At 40.7% G+C, this 19,296-nt stretch overlaps 1 protein-coding gene and 1 long non-coding RNA gene across 3 annotated transcripts in view; one reads left to right on the top strand and one right to left on the bottom strand.

The window, feature by feature from the left end:
- The window catches only part of c2cd2l (C2CD2 like), a 22,270-nt gene extending 2,974 nt beyond the window's left edge, over positions 1 to 19,296 (bottom strand). Inside the window, exons 1-14 of one of the 2 annotated variants that reach the window (XM_023342107.1) lie at positions 18,916 to 19,296; positions 18,174 to 18,633; positions 6,361 to 6,456; positions 5,779 to 5,898; positions 5,455 to 5,565; positions 4,818 to 4,931; positions 4,564 to 4,663; positions 4,318 to 4,450; positions 4,024 to 4,088; positions 2,880 to 3,001; positions 2,490 to 2,661; positions 2,308 to 2,412; positions 1,912 to 2,006; positions 469 to 682 (exon numbers count right to left, since the gene is read on the bottom strand). In XM_023342107.1, coding sequence (XP_023197875.1) covers positions 469 to 682; positions 1,912 to 2,006; positions 2,308 to 2,412; positions 2,490 to 2,661; positions 2,880 to 3,001; positions 4,024 to 4,088; positions 4,318 to 4,450; positions 4,564 to 4,663; positions 4,818 to 4,931; positions 5,455 to 5,565; positions 5,779 to 5,898; positions 6,361 to 6,456; positions 18,174 to 18,554 — 1,828 coding nt within the window. In that variant the 5' untranslated portion in view covers positions 18,555 to 18,633; positions 18,916 to 19,296. Of the gene's footprint in view, positions 1 to 468; positions 683 to 1,911; positions 2,046 to 2,307; positions 2,413 to 2,489; positions 2,662 to 2,879; positions 3,002 to 4,023; positions 4,089 to 4,317; positions 4,451 to 4,563; positions 4,664 to 4,817; positions 4,932 to 5,454; positions 5,566 to 5,778; positions 5,899 to 6,360; positions 6,457 to 18,173; positions 18,634 to 18,915 lie in introns of both variants that reach the window. The other variant, XM_023342106.1, reaches the window with a different exon arrangement.
- On the top strand, positions 12,222 to 13,853 carry LOC111610036. The gene is made up of 2 exons (XR_002753465.1): positions 12,222 to 13,194; positions 13,674 to 13,853. It is a non-coding gene; the product is annotated as an uncharacterized LOC111610036 (long non-coding RNA).

The raw sequence follows: 19,296 nt of genomic DNA, 5'->3' as shown, positions 1-19,296 counted from the left end.
CATACAAATAACAAAAAATGAAAAAATTAGGCAAAATATATGGTTTTCCAAATCAGTTTCTTTCAATATAAAACTAATGAAACTTTAACAAAAACTCAGGTGAATTTTTGTTTAAAACATGTTTGTTTTTCATTCAGTGAAGTTACTCACAGCAGGTAGAGAATCCAGAAATTTTACTCAAGCAGAGTAGCGATAATTTGTAATAAAATTACTCCAAAAAATCTCCTAAAAGTGCATTTTTTTCAAGAAAGTTACTCAATAAACTGTAAATGAGTAAATGTAACTAGTTACTTCCCAATTTTAGAGTTATGTAAGAATACAATATGTACTTGCATTGTAAACAAAATAGTAAAAAATCATTTAAAAATTTTTTTATCTATAATATAAATCATATTTTAAAGCAAATAAGAACAGGTAAGCTCTCATATTGCAAAACAAACATTTTAATACCCCTTCCTCTGACGTTACCTTTATGGTCCTTCAAGCTGCGTGTCTCCAAGGCGCCAGCGGACCCGGTATCAGACTCCACGTCATCCACAGAGGGGCGCTCCGACACGTCAGAGGGAGTGGTTTCATCAGGGTCCTGGTGATGCCCCGACCTGAAGTGGTTGCCGTGCATGGCCGCATCCATAGCGGCCGCGTAGCCGGTTGATAGTGCACAGTTGTCCTCGGTGAGAGGAACCTGATCGAAATATGGAGACTTTCATGAGTGATTATCAGAGAGAGAGGTTGGTGACACTGAACAGAGCTGTTGGTTTTTCTATTACAGCGATTCCAAATGTATTTGAAAGCCTATCAAGACAGAGCTGAACACCAAGGTCGAAGCCTATGGTCACTTTGGAGGAGCTGCAGAGGATCACACAACAGGTGGAAGAATCAATAACTAGTCATCCTCTCAAAAAATGTAAAATTTTGGGCCCCGGTACACCCAAGTGATCATATTGTGGGGATGCTACTCTTCAGAAGAGGTGAATATAATTATGATTAATTAAACTAATTGTACCATCCTGGGGGCCATTGCTTTCCTACGAAGTTCCGTTTGATTCTCATTTCCCTTCGGTACTCTGCGTGTGATTTCTCCCATTGAGCTCAATTTCTCACGTTGGATTTTAACTGGGTCAGTCAGTGAACAGACAGAGAAGTTGTGAACGATGACGTCGATTTTCTACTCTGTTTTAGAATTGTAGTTTGCCTGTAGCTTTAGCAACGGTAGCGGAGGAAGTAAACAATGTGGTTCAGTCTGTTGGCCACACTTCCAAATATTAAATCAACAGTAACAGCCGCCTCGTCGGGCTCAGTATTTGTTTCTTCGCAGTGGAAGACGGTTCTGTACAGCGTAGGCAATTTCCAGGAAGCTTCATAGAGTCAAACTGGCGCATTACAAACGAGACAGCCAAACGTTAGCGACTGGGTAGAATTTAAAACTTCGACACAGTCCACAAAGTCTCCAGGAAGCAATCATTTCTCAATTTATAAGAGTCCAGACCCTTTGTATGAAGCAAGTAATGTAGAACAGACCAGACTGTGATTCTACAGAAAAACAGGAACAAGTTCAACGTGTATCAATATTTTTGCACTTTTTCTGTATATATTTCTATATATAAAATCAGAAATCTGTGTCTACATTCTAACAATATATGGAATCTTTCATTTAAACACACTTGACACTTTCTACTGATGTCCATGCAAAAATGAGGTCAGAAGATTTCCATTCTATTATTTTCTGGTACAGTGGAGGGGATGTAATTGAAGACTAAATATAGATCGCACACATTGTCAGGCTCAATGTCATATTTTCTTAATAATAGGTCCAAAGTTTGAAATATCAATATTTTCACTTTACTAAGAGACAGAAAAAAATGATTCTGATGTTTAGTTGGATTCCTTAGGACACTGTGTCCGCTCTCTGACCTTTGACACGCCGGAGATGATCAGTGTGCTCCTCTTTGTTGGCGTCTTCCGGGCTGATTTGGATGCAGACTCTGTCAGCTGCCGAATGGCCGTCTCTGCAACAGGATCCAGGCCATTAGACAGGCGACTGCTCTCTGAGCAACACAAACACACACATCTATGTCAGCGCTACACTATTAAACCGGAAACAACGTTTGTGTCTAAGCATGACATTTGGGATGCGAGTGCTACAAAACAGCTACGTGAGGTTTTTGAAGAGAAGCGTCCAGACAGACAGAGTGAATAAAGTGTAAAAGAAGTGCATTCTTCTTTACTCGTGTTACATCCCTGCTTGCAGCTTATCCTACTTTGCATCTGTTTTGCAAAACAATGTCTGGTTTTCAGTGTGGGACTCACTGCTCGGGTTGGGGCTGGTGCTGCTGCTGCCTCTTTCGTCCACCAACACGGCTGCTTTCTTTTCGCTCACCTCGACTTTGGATGGTGAACGCAGCGGGGAATCACCTGAAAGGCAAAGTGACTGTACAGTTACTAATCTACGGCAGCTAGGCGCCATAAAATTCTCGGCTCTACAGACAAACCTGGACTGCGATCAAGCTTCATTCGCGATTGCACGGTGGTGACGGTAGTGACGATGGTGCCATCTGGCGTGATTGTTCGATCCACGTCGACCTTCTTCGTAGGGGTCAACGAGGAGCGAATAGGGAAAGCGTTCTGGGAACTGCGAGGGTCTACGGTTTCTACATACAGCAGCTAGAAAAATACAAGCAATAGGTAAAGATGTAACATTCAACAGAAAAAATAAAACCGTAAAGATCAGAAGAACATGGTAACTTAAAAAATTCAAACACTCCATTAATGGGAAAATGTTTAAGTTGAATTTGTGACAGATTTAAAAAAAAAAGCTTCTAATGGATGAAAGTAACTTTATAAAAGTTTTTTAAAAAATTGTAAAGGTATCTTGTTCTCACCTCGGTGCTGATGGTAGCATCTGGTGCTGAGCCAGGGCCAGCGCTGAGACACACAACATGTTGCCCAGTCGGGGTTTTAGACTGAAGGTTCATGGCGATGGCGGCGTGACCAGGAAGAAATTCTGTCAGGGTTGAGCATTAAGAAATGTCACTACAAATACCTCCAACACACTTTTTTAATTTTTACCACACATACAGAATGTGATCCTTTACTGTAGTTGAGAGACTTTTCAAAGTTTTATCTCTCTATACCCTCAAATCCCAGAGCAATTTGTTAGAACTTTCTGTAATAAACCAACACAAATGTCACATGGTTGTAAAGTGGAAGTGTTTTATTTATTTTTTTCTGTTTTAAATTGAAGCTGCACATTTTTATCATCTTGCACGCTAAGATTTTTTCCCATTCTTCTTTATGAAACAACTCATGCACATTCAGATTAGATGGAGAGCTTCCCGAAACATCCATTTTCATGTTCCTGCTAGTGAAACGCTTCCCACAGGATGACACTTCCACCACCGTGTTTCAGAATGTGGATAATGTATTCAGGGAAATGGGTAGTGATAGTTTCCTCATCACACACAAAAGTGTTCTGCATATTGGAAAAAAGTTACATTTTGAAACTGAACAGAGTTCTAACATGTCTGCAGTGTTTCTTGGTTTTTATTGTGCTGTTTCTTCATGAATTTTCTCTAAGAAACCTCTGAGGCCTTCACAGAACAGCTGGATTTAAATTACACACAACAGAGCTGCATTTAAAAATTAACTTACCAAAGCACAACATTTTATTCTGGAGTAGCAGAGTAAAGGAGGTTGAATACAAAAGCAAGTCTGCCCTTTCCAATTTTAACTTGTAAAAACAGTTAAAACAATTTATGTCGTGCTACATTGTGTTGGTCTATCAAATATTTCCCAGTAAAATACACTGGCATTTTTAATTTTAACAACGCTGAAAAAGTTCATGAGGTACAAATACTTTTCCGAGGTACTAAATAGTGAGCATTTCCTAGAAATAATCTATTGCAGCGAGTCTGCCAGCTGTGCAGTTTCAGACACGGATGATTTTGCTTGAACAGTCTAAACGATGTTGCTGATCAGGTTCGTGGACTGCTGCCAGCAACAAACTGCTATTGAGCTTTTCCTTACGCTCTCTTGTGCCGCTCCGCTCCAAAAGCCTGAACCTGAGCTCTTTGGTTTCCGGGCCAAGCTCCCTTAAACGCACAAAAAAAAGAACTTCTCAGAACCCGAAGGAGAACATATGTGGAAGAGTCAAAATGTAAAACACTGTCAAATACTTTACTTTGTGAGAGTATTTTACACTGATTTACACAATAATTTGCTGTTAGATTGTGACTCTTATGCTGATAAACCTTTACTTATGTTTTACATAAAATAAAAAAGTTTATCTTGCAGAACCATGAAGAACATGTGGAAGCTTACAGAGTCATTTTTTCGCTCCACTCCAGGGCAGTGTCGGGGTTTCTCGGCACAGACAGGAAGCAGGTCCTCCTCTCTGCCGACGGCTGGTCCAGACTCAGGACGCAGCACAGCTCCCCTGATCTGGACCACAGGCCTGTGTGGTCAGACAACACAGCGACGAAATGAGATCTCGACTCTCAGCAGAATAAAAAATTTTTTTTAAAAAGCTAAGCGGAAACAATTTGATGCAGGGAGAGAATATCTAACCTTTACTTAAGGTCACCCTGAGCTGCTGGAGAAGGAGCCGCCTCACTAAGAACCCATGGGATGTGGCGCTGTCTCCCACTGAGAGATGGTCCATTGGGGACTGAGAGTGTGCAGGGATAAAAGTGCAGAACGGAGTTTTAATCCACTTAAACCCATAACCTACCAGCAGAATTCAGCCCCTGGCATTCATTCACGCCAAAGAATAGATGATAATTAATTTGTCCTCTGAGTCACAAGCAGAGTGCTTTTCTCACCACACTAGAAAACATGGAGGCCTTGAGGTTGAGGACCATGGCCGGGTGGGCGCTGAACAGCGTGTCTTCAACCATTCCTTTGATCATGTCCAGGTCTGCTGCAGCCTCCGAGCCCTGAGAAAGTAGAAACAGCAACATCCAGTCCTCCTCTAATGATGCTGAGCATCATGGAGTTAAACAGAACCAGTTAAAATCCCTGCTTTAATGTTCATTTCCTATTATTTCAAATCATATTCTAAATTCTTCTCCATTCACGGTTTGTCCTACATCCCTGTTTTCTAATTCCGACCGTCGTCATTTGTGAAATTAATTACTGACGATAAATATTTGGTTGCCACAAATGAACGGGGGCATGCATGCTCATGCTGCAGCATTAAGAGTGGCATTTCCTCCGTGACTCACGATGAGTTAAACGGGCTAAAATGTGACTCACATGCAAATTCCTAAGAGGTTGCTTCAGATTTATTAAAAGAATCTGGGAGCAGAAAAAACAAGCAAAACATTTGCATGGTGTACGCTTGATTTTTAAAATTTGAATGAGTGGACGCTCTTGGTTGGAAGAGACAGAGCTGTGATAGAAATAAGACCTTCACAGCTATATCAGAAGAGCATGGTGTCGGTTATTGAATGTTCTGACCTGTCTCTGCAGTTTACACGGGGACACGGTGAGAGAAAATGATGGCTGCTTGGAAAAAGTCCAAGATATCAGCAAGCCCTCGTCCTCCACTTCCTCCAGGGACACGTCCACCTGTCGGAGACGGACAGTCAGGTAACCCATCCGATGGAGGGACAAAAAGCAAGATAAAAGCAAGAATAATAACAATAATAGTCAGTGGACTCCATCTGTAATACAACCCATGTGTCTGTAGTAGCAATTTTGACTAAAACACTTTAATAATTTTCTGCCTTTTTTTTTTTTTTTAAAAGAAAGAAAAACAGCTCTGGCCTTGTGCTTTCATACCTTAGCCATCATAGGTGCAGTAGTGATCTGATACGTATCCATGGAAACAGCAGCGGGTGACTGCTGGGTCACAGTCACAGGAAACGTCAGCGTGTCTACCCAGCATTTACAGTGTAACACCTACAGAAGGAAGACAGGACAAGACGTGTCACAGAAACCTATCTTGGGTTTGCCTCTGCAAAACGTGGCGTCCGACATGACGGGACAGAGGAGATAAGACAGGTTTCACTGTCAGAAAGAGAAACTCTGCCTGGAGCAAGTATCACTCGTTATCACACAGATTACTCGCAGATTTATCACTGTCAAACGTATTCACACAAGAACTGAGGTGATAAAAAAAAAGTCATTTGGAGACATATTTGTTCTGTAAAGCGTTTAAGACATGAGTTAGTCTTTATTATCTGGATGTATGATGAATTACCCAGTTAAACTTTAGTGTGTTTAACTGAGATTTTATGTGGTAAAGGTGTACCCACTACTTTTTGTTGGCCAATCAAATAAAATGTAAATAAAATACATTTCAGTTTTTGTTACTAATATGGAAAAGAAGAGGGCAGTATTAAGACTAAATGTATTTCTTACCATTTTGTTCGCTGACTGGTCAGTGCAGGTCACGCTATCTATTGCAGAGCCAGCGGTTAACTGGAGACTGCTGTCAAAAGTTATCTGGAGGGAACTCTGGTGGAGGAAGAGAAGGAGAAAATTGTAATAAGTATACAATAGGCAAAATAGGACACGCACATGGCGTGTGGCAGGAAAGATTCTGCTGTATTTTGCCTTTCACTAACAGTAAAATACAATTCTCATATTTCTTGTTTATCAGGTCAGACATTTAAATTTAAAGCATATTTGATTCCAGTTGTGGTGTCTAAAGTAGAAACCGTGCAATCAATGCTTCTTCCTGATCTAAGAGAGAGAGAAAGTCATTTTTAGTGCTTTCCAAAGTTAAATGTTCTCAAAAGTGTGCCTTTCCAAACTGCTACTAAGATAATAATTTTTAAGATATTGGAGAAACCTGTGTTCTGCATTTGAATGCCTGCACTTAACTGAATAAAAGCAAAGGTAGCTTTCTGGATAAGTGGACTAATGGTAATCTGGATCTATGCATACTTGCAAAAATAAAAACTATGACTAAAACATATTTTTCTGGTAGTAAGCAGAAATTGATAGAAATCTATACAGACCCCTAATAAACGTCTACTGATTGGAGCTGCTCAGCCAATCCTACGAGTCAGTTGTTCCAGCAACGTCCATTATAAAAACGGCATCAGTCAGTGCTTAGTCATGCAAACTAAGCACTGACTACATTTCCTGCCTGAGAGTCTGGCTGGGAGGATAACCCGTACAACACAAACTGGTGTCTCATTACTGAGAAGAAGTCCAAGGAAATCATGGAAACACCAGTGGTCCGGTTCTGTGCATATGAACCAAAACGTTGGTTCGATTGGACGGTTTTAACTGGCACAGATGATGCAAATGTGGTAAAACAAATCTCCTATTGTCAGAGCATATGTTCCGCTGGGTCCGAGTCCAATCTATGTCAAACACAACAGTAGAGGCGGGGCAGAAGAGCTGAGGGGGATATAATGAAGTTTACGATGTGTGTGTGTGTCTGTGTGTGTCAGTGTTGCGGGCGGACAGGCAGGAGGCCAAATGCGACACTGCATGCTTACATAGGTTCAAGTAGACTAGCACTGCAGTCACATGACTGGTCTGTACAACTGGCTGTGTTTACTTCAGTTGGCTGGCTAGAAAACCTGCACAGATGTCCAGTCATTTTGTACATCCAAAATTGCAGAAAATATGTGATGAACTACAGATTGTTAGGTTTATGTGGCTGCTGTTAAATAAGAGATTGGTGAACCGTAAAAATATGATCGGAACAAAAGAGATTGATAGGTGAATCGTCGGCAAAGATGCAGGGAAAGACAAAAAGGCGAGAGTGAGGAAGTCTGGGAAGCTTCACAGAGCCTGAGCCACTAAATCATCAGAAAAACAAACACAGCAGAAATACAACACAAATCAGAATCAGCGTTTCCAGCACAGATTTGTGGTTCTTTGGAGCCTCAGACACAGTAACCAATTGATAAAAAGCAGGGACAAGTTTCTATTCTCGTAAATGTCTTCAGGAAACACTACAGCCACGCTGCCAACATGGATCACATTACAATACAGCCTGAGGGAACGTTGGGTCACCAGAATTGTATTCTCTGTGTGTTCTATCTGAGCTCATCTCATTGTCTGCTAATTATCTGGGCTGAACGTTTTACTCTTCCAGCTTCATTAACCCATCAGTGTATCTGTCTACTGTCTACATACCCACTTCTTTTTATATCTGCTCTCATTAGGCCAACAGGAAGTCTACCCTGGAGAGGTTGCCAGTCCTTTACAAGGCTCATTCAGAAAAACAAAAATGAAGGAGTCATATGTTACTTCTAACAAAAACTAGGATTTGGACACAGATGCCATTTCTCTTTTGAATCAATAAAGTATTTTTGAACATTATCAATGAGAACATTCTGAATTCATGCAACTCCAGCAGTGTCTCTAAAAAATATTCAAAAAAACTTAGTTGTTCACTTATTACTAATGATAATAATATTCATTAGGTGTGATTGGAGTGGGATTTGCTCATTGTTGCAATGCTAACTCTTAGCAATAGAAGTGGATAACACTGTGTTTGTGTCCATTTTATGCATTCACGTCATGTTTATTAATAGACGTGCCAGAGTGCTATGTGCACCACTGGTTCGATGACATATAAACTTTCAGAAGGCCTGATAAAAACTGAACTCAATGTTAGCTGGGGAACTCTGACTACACAAGTCCAGAGGATGTTGTAGTAAAACAGTGCAACTATTGATAAGAAGCAACGTAGCAGCAACGTAGCAGACTGTACCGCCCTGGCACATCTTCTATCACGCTGTTTGTGAAGGTGATTTTGAATTTGAAACAAATTTTCTAATTTTATTCTAACAACTGAATAAAAGTCAGAAACACTTGCATTGAAAGACTGAGGAATGGAATCTTGAAATTTTCTATTAATTTATGTATTGAAAATATTTATAATTTATGCATCTTATTCTTGTGTAATTTCTTAGGAACTTAGCATATACAGCTCAGGAAAAAATTAAGAGATCACTTAAAATGACCAGTTTTTCTGATTTTACTCTTTAGAGGTAAATGTTTGAGTAAAAAGAACATTGCTCCTTTTTTCTATGAACTACTGACAACAAGTCTCTGAAATTCAAAGTAAAAATTTTGCATTTATTTGCAGGAAATGAGAAATGGTCAAAATAAGAAAAAAGATGCAGTGCTTTCAGACCTCAAATAGTGCAAAGTTAATATTAATTTAGAAACAACAACACTAATGTTTTAACTCAGTTCACAAATCAATATTTGATGAAATAAGCAGGAGATTGTCAATGGGGTTCAGTTCAATGGGCTCTTCATTTTTTACATAGCTGTATTTTGGAGTAATAACAAGCGAAGCTTTTAATTTAGTGTAATGAATTATAGAACGTATACTTATTTACAATTTTCGTGTTTTGTGAGAAGTACTATGCAAAACGTTTCTGTTTAATCACAGAATTGAATTTTTGCTTGTCCATGAGAAGGACAAGTGTGCAGACAGCCTCCTAAGGACATCCATGGTGTCATTTCAGGTTTGTCAGCATCACTCCCTCTGGGTCCAGCTGGTTCTGTAAAGCATGTGGGTCAGCCAGAAATACCCCGGCCCTCTGGCTTCTGATGACCCTTTTGGATGATTCCTCTTGTGTGCTTTCTGTTTACTTTGCAAATCTGAGGCCAAGACTATAACAAGTAAAAACTGTTTGCATAGGAGTGCAGACACATGTGGTGCTCCTTCTGGGGCATTCTGATCACGTTTAAATTGATAAGGTTTATAACCGCACGTGACGAATAAAAAACAACGCCACTAATCTGAACATTTGCACAAAGACACACTAAAAGAAAAAGACATACTTAAGGAACATGGCTTCCATGATACACTGTAGTTGTAATGAAAACTGCAACATATTGAAACAAAAAATTTTCACCTTGAAAACAAGAGCTTTAGTTGAACAACTTTAATCTATGTACATGTAATAACTGAGCAGACTTTTAGTTTGAAATATTTTTGCACACCAACTTCCTCTAGCATAAATATATATAAACTTGTCTCATTCTGATGATTGAACTTAAGTCTGACTGATGAGTTTTGGCTTTGAGTGTTTGATATTTTTGTACACTTACTTCCTCAAATATAAATGTTGATAAGCCTCACTCTGACGGCTGTATAAAAGTTTTAGTACTGAGTTCTGGGTTCTCCAGATTAGATGCATCAAATTTCTTGAAGCTGTTGTTCATTGACAGGTCCAGGATGCCATTTGTTTTTAATATAGTCCAAAGTATAATAGGAAAACTACAGAGCAAAGAGTTACTCTGTCTAAATCTACAGCAACAAAATGTGAGAAGTTATCATATCTGTCTTTCTGTGCATTATAACCATGAGCATACAAACTCCACAGGTTAGACTGATTGATACTAAAATACTCAGGGATTCATTTAATCTACTGACCAGTCATGTTTTAATGAGCCTTGACTACACAGACAAGTGATGACTCAGTGGCAATTAATATTCCCGTTGCACAAATATGTATTTACTTTGCACTCCTATGTTGTACAAAGATACAATGAATGTACCAGCATGCTTTTAATTTTCATGTGATCTTGTGACATACCTAGTAGGATCTTTAGCTAGGACAGTCTGCCACAGATTATTTGGATATGTAAAAATATGATGTGGCTTGACCCCAACAGCCTAGAGGAGACACAGTTTATACAGCACACATCTGTGCTACTGCTAAAACAAAACTACTGTGACACCATAATGTCAATGAACCAACTATCACATGATTTAATCTCATGCTATGCAATGCCGATGCTCTGTCTGTACTGATGAAGATTCAATCAAGTTAGGTATGCTGATGTTGTGTTTTGTGTTCCTTTCTAATTGCTTCTGAGTATATTATTGTTGGAGGAGGACTTGCTACTATCAGTTATTTATTTTTGCCATTTTGATTTTTCCCCATCAGTAAATTCCTTTGTTTGTAGTATCCATCCATCCATCCATCCATCCATCCATCCATCCATCCATCCATCCATCCATCCATCCATCCATCCATCCATCTTCTAACACCCTTGTCCCTAGTGGGGTTGGGAGGTGCTAGTGTGTATCTCCAGCTAATGTTCCGGGCGGGAGGGAGGGTCAACCTGGACAGGTCGCCAGTCTGTCGCATTTGTTTTTAGTAGTATCATTGATTTCCTCCCTTTTGGGTTGTAGCTCTTTTTGAGTCTTATTTCAGCTCCTTTTCTTATAACTAGTCTCCGTCCCTCAGTTTCTCTTTCATTCTGCCATTAGCCGCTCCATCTCAGCTGACTAGCTTATCTAGTTCCTTTGTCATTTCCCATCCCATCCACGTCCTGTTCTATATGATTCCTCTTGTAAGTTCTTCAGATATTTATTACTAGAACTGCTCTTTCCACAGTCAGTCTCTGCCCTGGGGTCCTATAACCTACAAACAGTTCAGTCAAATGCTCCAAGTGGCTGCCACGGCGTGGTGGTATGACCTATACTTTGAGTAATTAATTCTTCAAATCAAGTCATTACCCTTCAATGCAACTTCTTGTAACAATTGGTAAATTGAACTGTAATGAATTGTAAATGACAAGAAATTGAATAAACATAATATTAAGGCAGGCAAAAGTATCAAAATTATTAGGCAAATTATTATTAAATTATGCAAAATGATTATTATTAAATGACACAATTATGATTTTTTAAAACTGCGATGACAATCAGCTGTTATTTGACCACATTTTTATCATTGTTCTCTTTTGTTTCCACCATCACAATGTCCATCAGCACTGAATGAGGGTTTATCAATACAGTCACTAAGTCGTAGTACAAACAGTACTGGTTTACAGAATGTGAATGTATGATACTTGAGTAACATAAGCCTTGTAAACATTACATCCAAACTGTGCATCTGCACATGTTGGTATCACGATTACAACGGTGCTTTGACGTTTCACGCAAAAGGTTCGAGTCAAATTAAGACCATGCATTATCTTTTTGTAGTCTAACCAGTTTTGGTCAATCAACCTCAGGGAACTGACAATTTTAGTAAAAGTTGGCTATTAAAGTAAATCCGGCTGCTGAAGATTAATCTCGCCCACAGCTGTGACTGAAGGATAAAACGGGTTGTTTCCTGCACTTTCATATTAAATGAGCTCTGAGTGCCTAATGTCCCCTGTCGTTAGGAAGGAATCTACAGTGCTTGAGCATAATCACAGGGCATTAATCTTCCAGCAACTGGCAGCCATTGAAATTAACTGCATCACCAAGCTAATCACAAGCCTCTTTATAATTGCAGATTGTGAGAGAACGGGGAGCTTCCTTTCAAGCAGATGCACCCCGTTATGTGCTTCTCCATCACCCCGTGATGACTGCTCCGCATCTTGTGTCAGCCATGGATGCTGCTGCTTTATATTCTGCGTATCGAGGGTGGCCAGTCTGTCAAGCCTTCTGTGCAAAGTAACCCAGTCAAATCACATCTCCGAAGTCATAAATATAACAGCTTGCACAGGAAATACTTCAGCATGCAGATGGATAAAGAACCGAGTCAAAAACCAGACACTCTGATGTCTTGAAGGTGTAGGAGGACAACAGGAGGACAGGAGTGATGTGACCTCAGTAAAATTATACCTGGCTGATTTGTACAGTGGCTCTCAAAAGTATAACCACTCCTATTGAAATGTCAAGTAGGATGCAAAAAATGAGACCATGATATATAACTTCAAAGCATTTTCACATTTAGTGTGATATTAACTCAGTAAAACTCAAACAAATAGAAACTTTCTTGTAACTCAGTTGCACAAGTGTGAACACCCTGAAACTGAAACTTCGATGAAGAACGTTTTGACCACATTGAATTGATTCAATTCTCTTTGGTAGGAATCTAGAATCTGTCTTATTACTTTAAGAATATCAAAGGAGTATGTATGACGCAACTGCACTAACAGGTGGTCACTTTACAACGCTGTTTGGAAAAGTAATGTGGACAAACTGGGCGTTTGTCCACAGTCTATGCACTCGACCATCTGCTCATCTGCCAGGCCAGGGTGACGTAAATGTGTTTTCCTCTACACTAGGGACCACCACTTCCCTCCCTGGTCAAATAACATCCAGCCCTGAGTTTATGACCACAAGGACTGAAAGAACCAACAACGCATGCTACGATAAAACTATCATCCAAAAAGAGCCAAAGCCAAGGACTAGAGAATAACAACGGCAAGCTTGTCTGAAACCCTTCCATGCAGCATTGATAGGACACACAGGAAGCTCTGCTGAAAGTGAGTCTCAGGCCCTCTGAAGCCTTTATTACTCTCATCCCATTGTTGTGGCCTCTGGGTGCCAAGGTCAGGTCTTCCCTGAGGAAAACAATTCTGAGTCAACATTACAGAGACAGAATGAAGATTCCTCGTTGATGTCAGGAAAATATTAATGAATAAACCCAAAACAAGCTTGATTTTTTTTAGTAAGTTATTTTTAGTAAGTTATTAAGTCTATTTGCAAAAAAAAAAGGTTTTATTTCTGTAAAAATAATCAGGAGGCCCATCTTTTTCTACAACGAGCTGCTACACTCACTCAGGGAAATACAGCAGCTTGTGTTTTATGAGCAGTCTGAGAACTAAAATATGTCATTTTGACCTTAAGCAATTAAAGCAATTAAAATATATCTCTGACATTTGTCTCACTGGGTCAAAAGCAATACTTTATTCTCCATTTTCATATATTGTAAATCATAACGTCTTTGTCCTCTTTTTAACAGGTCCAGATGAGACGACGTGTTGAAGCCTATTGTGTTGTTGACATCTATGGGTCATAAATTGTTTTGTTTTGTCAGAAATCAGTGTTGCTCTGTCAGGTTATTTTGTCAGCCTCGTCACATTAAACAGTTTCTGACATGATTGTCTTGTGGTAAAAACAATAAATAATGTTTTTTCTCTCTTTCTAGTCCATCAGATTCATTGTCTGCCTCTTCTCATCTACTGCAGGGATGAGTTGCTATATGTTATTATAGAATTATAAGCTTAAGTAAATGTATAGCAATTTCCGAGAGTCATTACACAAACATTCAAAAATAATAATACTCTATTTTGCTCCCTATTGCTCAAAAAATGATGTAGCTGCCGGCCGTGGATTTTTGCATTCATTCTTCATAAGTCTAATGGATCAATATGGCTGAATAGAAAAAGATTAGGATTAATTGAAAACGTGTACATAAACATGCAGTCAGTGATGGTTTCACCATTTTCTAACAATAGCCTTTCTCGCAAAACGGTTTTAACATAAATTGACAAAGACGACCTCCTTTCTGAGTTCCCTCTCATTGTTCATAAATCATAAACTGCCTGCGATGTTTTAAACATGCGCACGCACGCCCCCTAGCACGCACACACACGCACACACACGCACACACGCACGCACACACACACACACACACACACACACACACACACACATGATCTTTCATAAATGAAACTAGCACAGGAGATGAGTGGAGGCTCCATAAAGAGTTGTTGCAAACAAAACATGCACAAAACGTTCGTGAACGCGACCCTGAGGTACTTGAACTCCTCCACCCGAGGAAGCCACTCTCCCCTTCTCTGGATCGAAAGCCTGGTCTCAAATTAAATTTTAATAAACTACAAATACAGAGTGATTAACATAATGAATATTTCTTTTTTTGTTCTTCAAATGAAGTTCATGCATTGTACTTTTCCAGCTCTATGAGTAACAGAGTCTGTGATTTCAGAACAGAAAAAAAAAAGTGATTCTGATTTTGTTTCCGTAATCAAGAGACACTCTTTGAGTTGTGCGTTTAAAAGAAAAACTGAAAAAGGTGCCCTCTGTTTAATCAGTATTTTATCCTCTGAACTTTCCTGACTTTCATTTTCAGTAAGACAAACACTCAGCTTTGTTATTTACACCACACCCTGCTCACACATCTGATTAGGTTTCTTAGACAATTGTTTTGTCTCATGCAGAAACAGAGTGGTGAAGCGCGACTCAGAGCAGAATGTGACTCTTCAGGGACTCTGGAGCAGATCGCCGCTCTCGTGTCTGTTTTCGCCTCTGCTGCAGGAACCTGTCAGGCAAGAGGCGGACGCTGGATGTTTAAGAGAGGCAAAGAATGCAGTAAGGCTGCTTCTTGCAACCAGACAAAATCCTAAGGCAGGTTTTTCCTGTCTGGTTTTTGGTCACTAAGTCAAAAATGAGAGCATCACAGCTGAGATGAAGTCAGACGGCTGCTGCAGCTCGATGGAAAACGATAACAAACTCCCTGAAGGTTAAAATCACTTCAATCTGTTCAAGCAAATGTTGGAAAGAAGAGAAACACATAACTCAACACTCTGTTATGAATCAACACACCATAGCAAGAGCAAATGACCTTGTAAAAATGTTGACTGGAAGTGAGAGTGACATTATCCACAATGAACTGGATGCTATATTATCTGGGCTAAAAGGTCACTCAGCAAGAAAGAAGTCATCTCTTCAAAAGCAACCAAAAAAGTCGACAGTCGGGTACAAGTGTTTTTGGATACTTGTCCTGTGGTCTGAAAAGGAGGATGATTGAAAGCTTAAAAATAGCAATAAGGTGGCAGCATCATGTCAGGTGAAGAACTGGTGCGTTTCGCAAATTGGAAAGCATTGAAAGGAAAGAACTTTACGTGGATCTACCAAAGCAGGACGTTAAAACATCAGCCAAGAAGTTAAAAATTGCCAAAAATGGGACTTCCAAATGGACATTGAACCTAATTATAATGCTAAATTGGTTACAAAGTAGCTTAAGAGCAATGATTTGGAGTAGTCATCACAAAGCCTTGAGCTCAGTCTCAAAGAAAATCTGCAAGAACAGCTAAAAAGGTGTGCGGGAGGAAGACGGCCTACACAGATGTTACACAATTCTGTCAGGAGGAATGGGCCTAAATTCCAGCAAAAGAACTAGAAATACTTTTAAGTAATCCTACTGATCTAAAACTAGAAATGTTTAGTCTTATTTATTGACCAACAGTCAGAAAAAATAGCTTTGCAATGTATGTATCTGGTTTTAACTGTACATCATCTGACCTTTATACCTGGATGCAAGGATTATCTCGGCTAGAAAGGGTCCAAGTGAAATTTGTGGCGCTTAAAGGTTCGACAACAATCCGCTGATTTGCATGCAACCCAGACACATTTACAGACAGATTGCGCAGAGATTTTATTGCTATGACTGAGCTCAGCACACTTTGGCTCTCACAAAGACAAACAAAACCCAGGCAGCTTTTCTCCACCTCACCATGTCGGCCAAATCCAAAAAAAAAGAAAAATGTCTCCCTCTTTTTAACCATTTCTAAAGGTTAAAGATGTAAACAGCTCAATCTGAGTGCAATCCCTATAACTGCCTTGCTAAAAGGCGATTGTGCTATCAGTGACCACATGTTGGCCGAGTGGTGGTTTATTTTATGACTGCATGGCCGTCTTATGAATGAATGTACAGTAAAGTGCAGCTAGCATCTGGAAGGAGAAAACAGTGATTAAAGTGTCCAAAGTGCAGCCAAGGTTCAGTGGAGGCTGGCTGAGTTACTCGTGACCAACAGCTTCAAAGGGCAAAACGGATCAACTAATTAGGGCCTTGAAAGATAACTGATCTGGCACTGGAACGACTATCACTTTCTGCAGTGGACTGAAAATGAGACTTTTTCTAGGAAAAATCATTTTACTCAGACAAATTATGCTAAATTATTCTGTAAAAGGGTTCACACCATTTCACCGTTTCCCCTTTTTGTCACCTTACCACCACAAACTATTGTTTTTTTATTGCAATTTTTTTGGTGATGGCACAAAGCAATTGGCGAGTGGAACTAAAATAGTAAATGGTTTTCCTAAATGTTACTAATAAAAATCAGAAAAGTATCCTGTGCCTCTGTATTCAGCCTCTTTTGCGCTGATCCCTGTAAATACAATTCCACGCAATCAAAAATCTGGAATTAGTGGAAGAGTGGCGAGAAGACACAGCAGTCAATAAAATGCTATGCGTGGGTAAACAACCAACAGCGCATAATCCCAAACAAACAATCCCCGTGGTGAAACATGGTGGTAGAAGCATCATGCTGTGGGGAGACCTTTCTTCAGCGGCTTCAGGTAAGCTGGGCAGATTTTATAACTAAGCTTCAGCTATTTTGAAAGGACGAAAAGCTGGATGTTTCAGTGTCTGTACCGGTAGAAAAATAGCCAAAAGATTTGCCACCGAATTTTGAGGAAAAGTTGCTCTAAAAAGCCTACATATCAGACTTCTTAGATTCTTCATTTGCAAATAATTTTGAATCTCACACGTTTTTTTCTTTCCACTTCACAGTTTGTGCTACTTTGTTTTGGTCTATCACGTGAGGTTTGCGGTTGTAACGTGACAAAATGTGGATAAGTTCACAGGGACGAATACTTTAGGGAAAGGTGTACTTCGGAATCCCATCAAAATTAACAAACGTGCTAATACTAAAAAAAGAAAGAAAGATAAAGGCAAACTCTGCCTAAATTAGACTTGAGTGCTAAACTCATCATGTCTGATTGACAGGTCGCCCGGTGTTTACCTGCTCATCCAGGGCCGACGCTTATATTTGGCAGCGGTGAGGATGAAGTCGCAGTATTTGGGCTGCAGGTTCACCGGGCGGATTGATCTGACCCCCTTTAAACTCCCACACACGTTCGCTTTGTAGCATTTTTTTCATAAGTGGGGCGAGTGACAGGAGGGCAAAGGGGAGCCTTTCTTTGCCCCTGCAAGTCCCCAGTGGAAACACCTGACTGTGAAGTCCAGACTTTTGATTCACACAGATCAAAGGAACTATTTAAGGAAAAGGACCTTTAGAAACGCATGATAAGCCTCTAACAGTTTTCAGTCTGGCAGCTGCCCGAAACACTGACCACCACGAATCTTTCGCGTATGCAGCTTGTTTTGACACAAGCATCTGGAAAAAAGGTGAGATGTGATTTTCTGTCTGTGCAGCACACATCCATCTCACACTATTTTTACTATGTGTGGGTGTTGCTGTGGCTACGCTGACTAGTCTCGCCTCTTTACTCTTTTGTGCATTGATTGAGAGCGGTTACGCAAGCCTCTAACCATCCATCCTCTCACCGATTAGAAACACTCAAACAAAAAACCTCCTACACCTCCCTCCCACGGGCTCATGAACTCCAGCTTAACTATTCACGCCTCTATTTAATCAACCAATCCCAGGTGCATCAGTGTATGAAACACCTTTACCTGCTTAAGCTCTTAACTCACCCCATGCCTGCACGCTTGCTCGTTCAGAGCCTTCACCCAGGTTCTTTGCCAGTGCTCCCTGAAGGACCTGAAGGAGAACAGAGAGGTCAGCAGGCCTTTGACCCCAGCCTCAGAGGCAGCAGCTCCATCCTTGCCAGAGCGCAGCTTCATCAGCAGAAAGCCCCATACGCCTCCAGCCTGAGTCTGTTGGGGCTGAGTGGAGAAGACATGCTGCTGCCGCTGCAGCCAGGCTGTCTCTCGGCCACCTTGCTTGGCTGCCTTCCTGGATTTCCAGAGCCGCAGTACAGTCAGCGAGTACTGGAGCAGCCATCCCAGCACTATGAGCAAGGAGGCAAGGAAGAGAGTCACCAGACAGAGCCAGCTCAACTCCTGGAGCTCCATCAGCGCCTCCTGCAGCCTCTCATATCCTCTGGTCCAGCTGGAAAGATCAGAACTGAGAGCAGGTCGACTCACTTTTAGCCTGGAGATGAAAACACACAAACGCAACGTTGTTATTTGTGTATTTACAGGTTACAACAGAGGGATTCAACGTGCAACCCCCCCCTGCACCCTCCCCAACTTTGATGTGGTTATTTTTGGGTCACCCAGCATGTTTCCGAGGCACTGCAGAAGCCGATGTAATGAAAACTGCGTATATCTTCCACTGCAAATAAAAAAACGACTCATGCAGACTAAACAAGAGGTCTACGCCGCGCAGACCAACGGAGAAAAGACAATCAATCGACAGCAGCTTCGCACCAACCTGAAGTTCAATTTAAAGGTTCCGAGCTGCAGCCTCCAGGTAAGCCAAAGCGAATGAAGCTTTCTTCACGGCGACACGGAGCGAACCCAGCGGCTAAGATGAGTCCCATCTCCGTCCCTTCAGGGATCTGTCCGCCGCGGTCTCCCCGCTGTCCTCTACGGATCCCAAAGCAAACCTTCTGCTCTCTGTCAGGACATTACAGCCTGGGAGAGGTTTAAAACCTGTGCTGAATGTACAGCCCTGCCGCTGATACCAGCGTATTATGACGACCTGACAGAGAAGAGCAGTGACCGCCAGGGGGCGCCGTGGAGGAGGAAAGGATGAACCAAAACAAGCTACGCAAGGGAAGAACTTCAAAATAAAAGCAGGCAGTTAGAAACA

Source organism: Xiphophorus maculatus, chromosome 11 (genome assembly GCF_002775205.1).
Source record: "Xiphophorus maculatus strain JP 163 A chromosome 11, X_maculatus-5.0-male, whole genome shotgun sequence".
Classification (NCBI taxonomy): domain Eukaryota; kingdom Metazoa; phylum Chordata; class Actinopteri; order Cyprinodontiformes; family Poeciliidae; genus Xiphophorus; species Xiphophorus maculatus.
The sequence above is the reverse complement of the archived record's forward strand: the minus strand, read 5'-3'. Positions and strand labels throughout refer to the sequence as shown.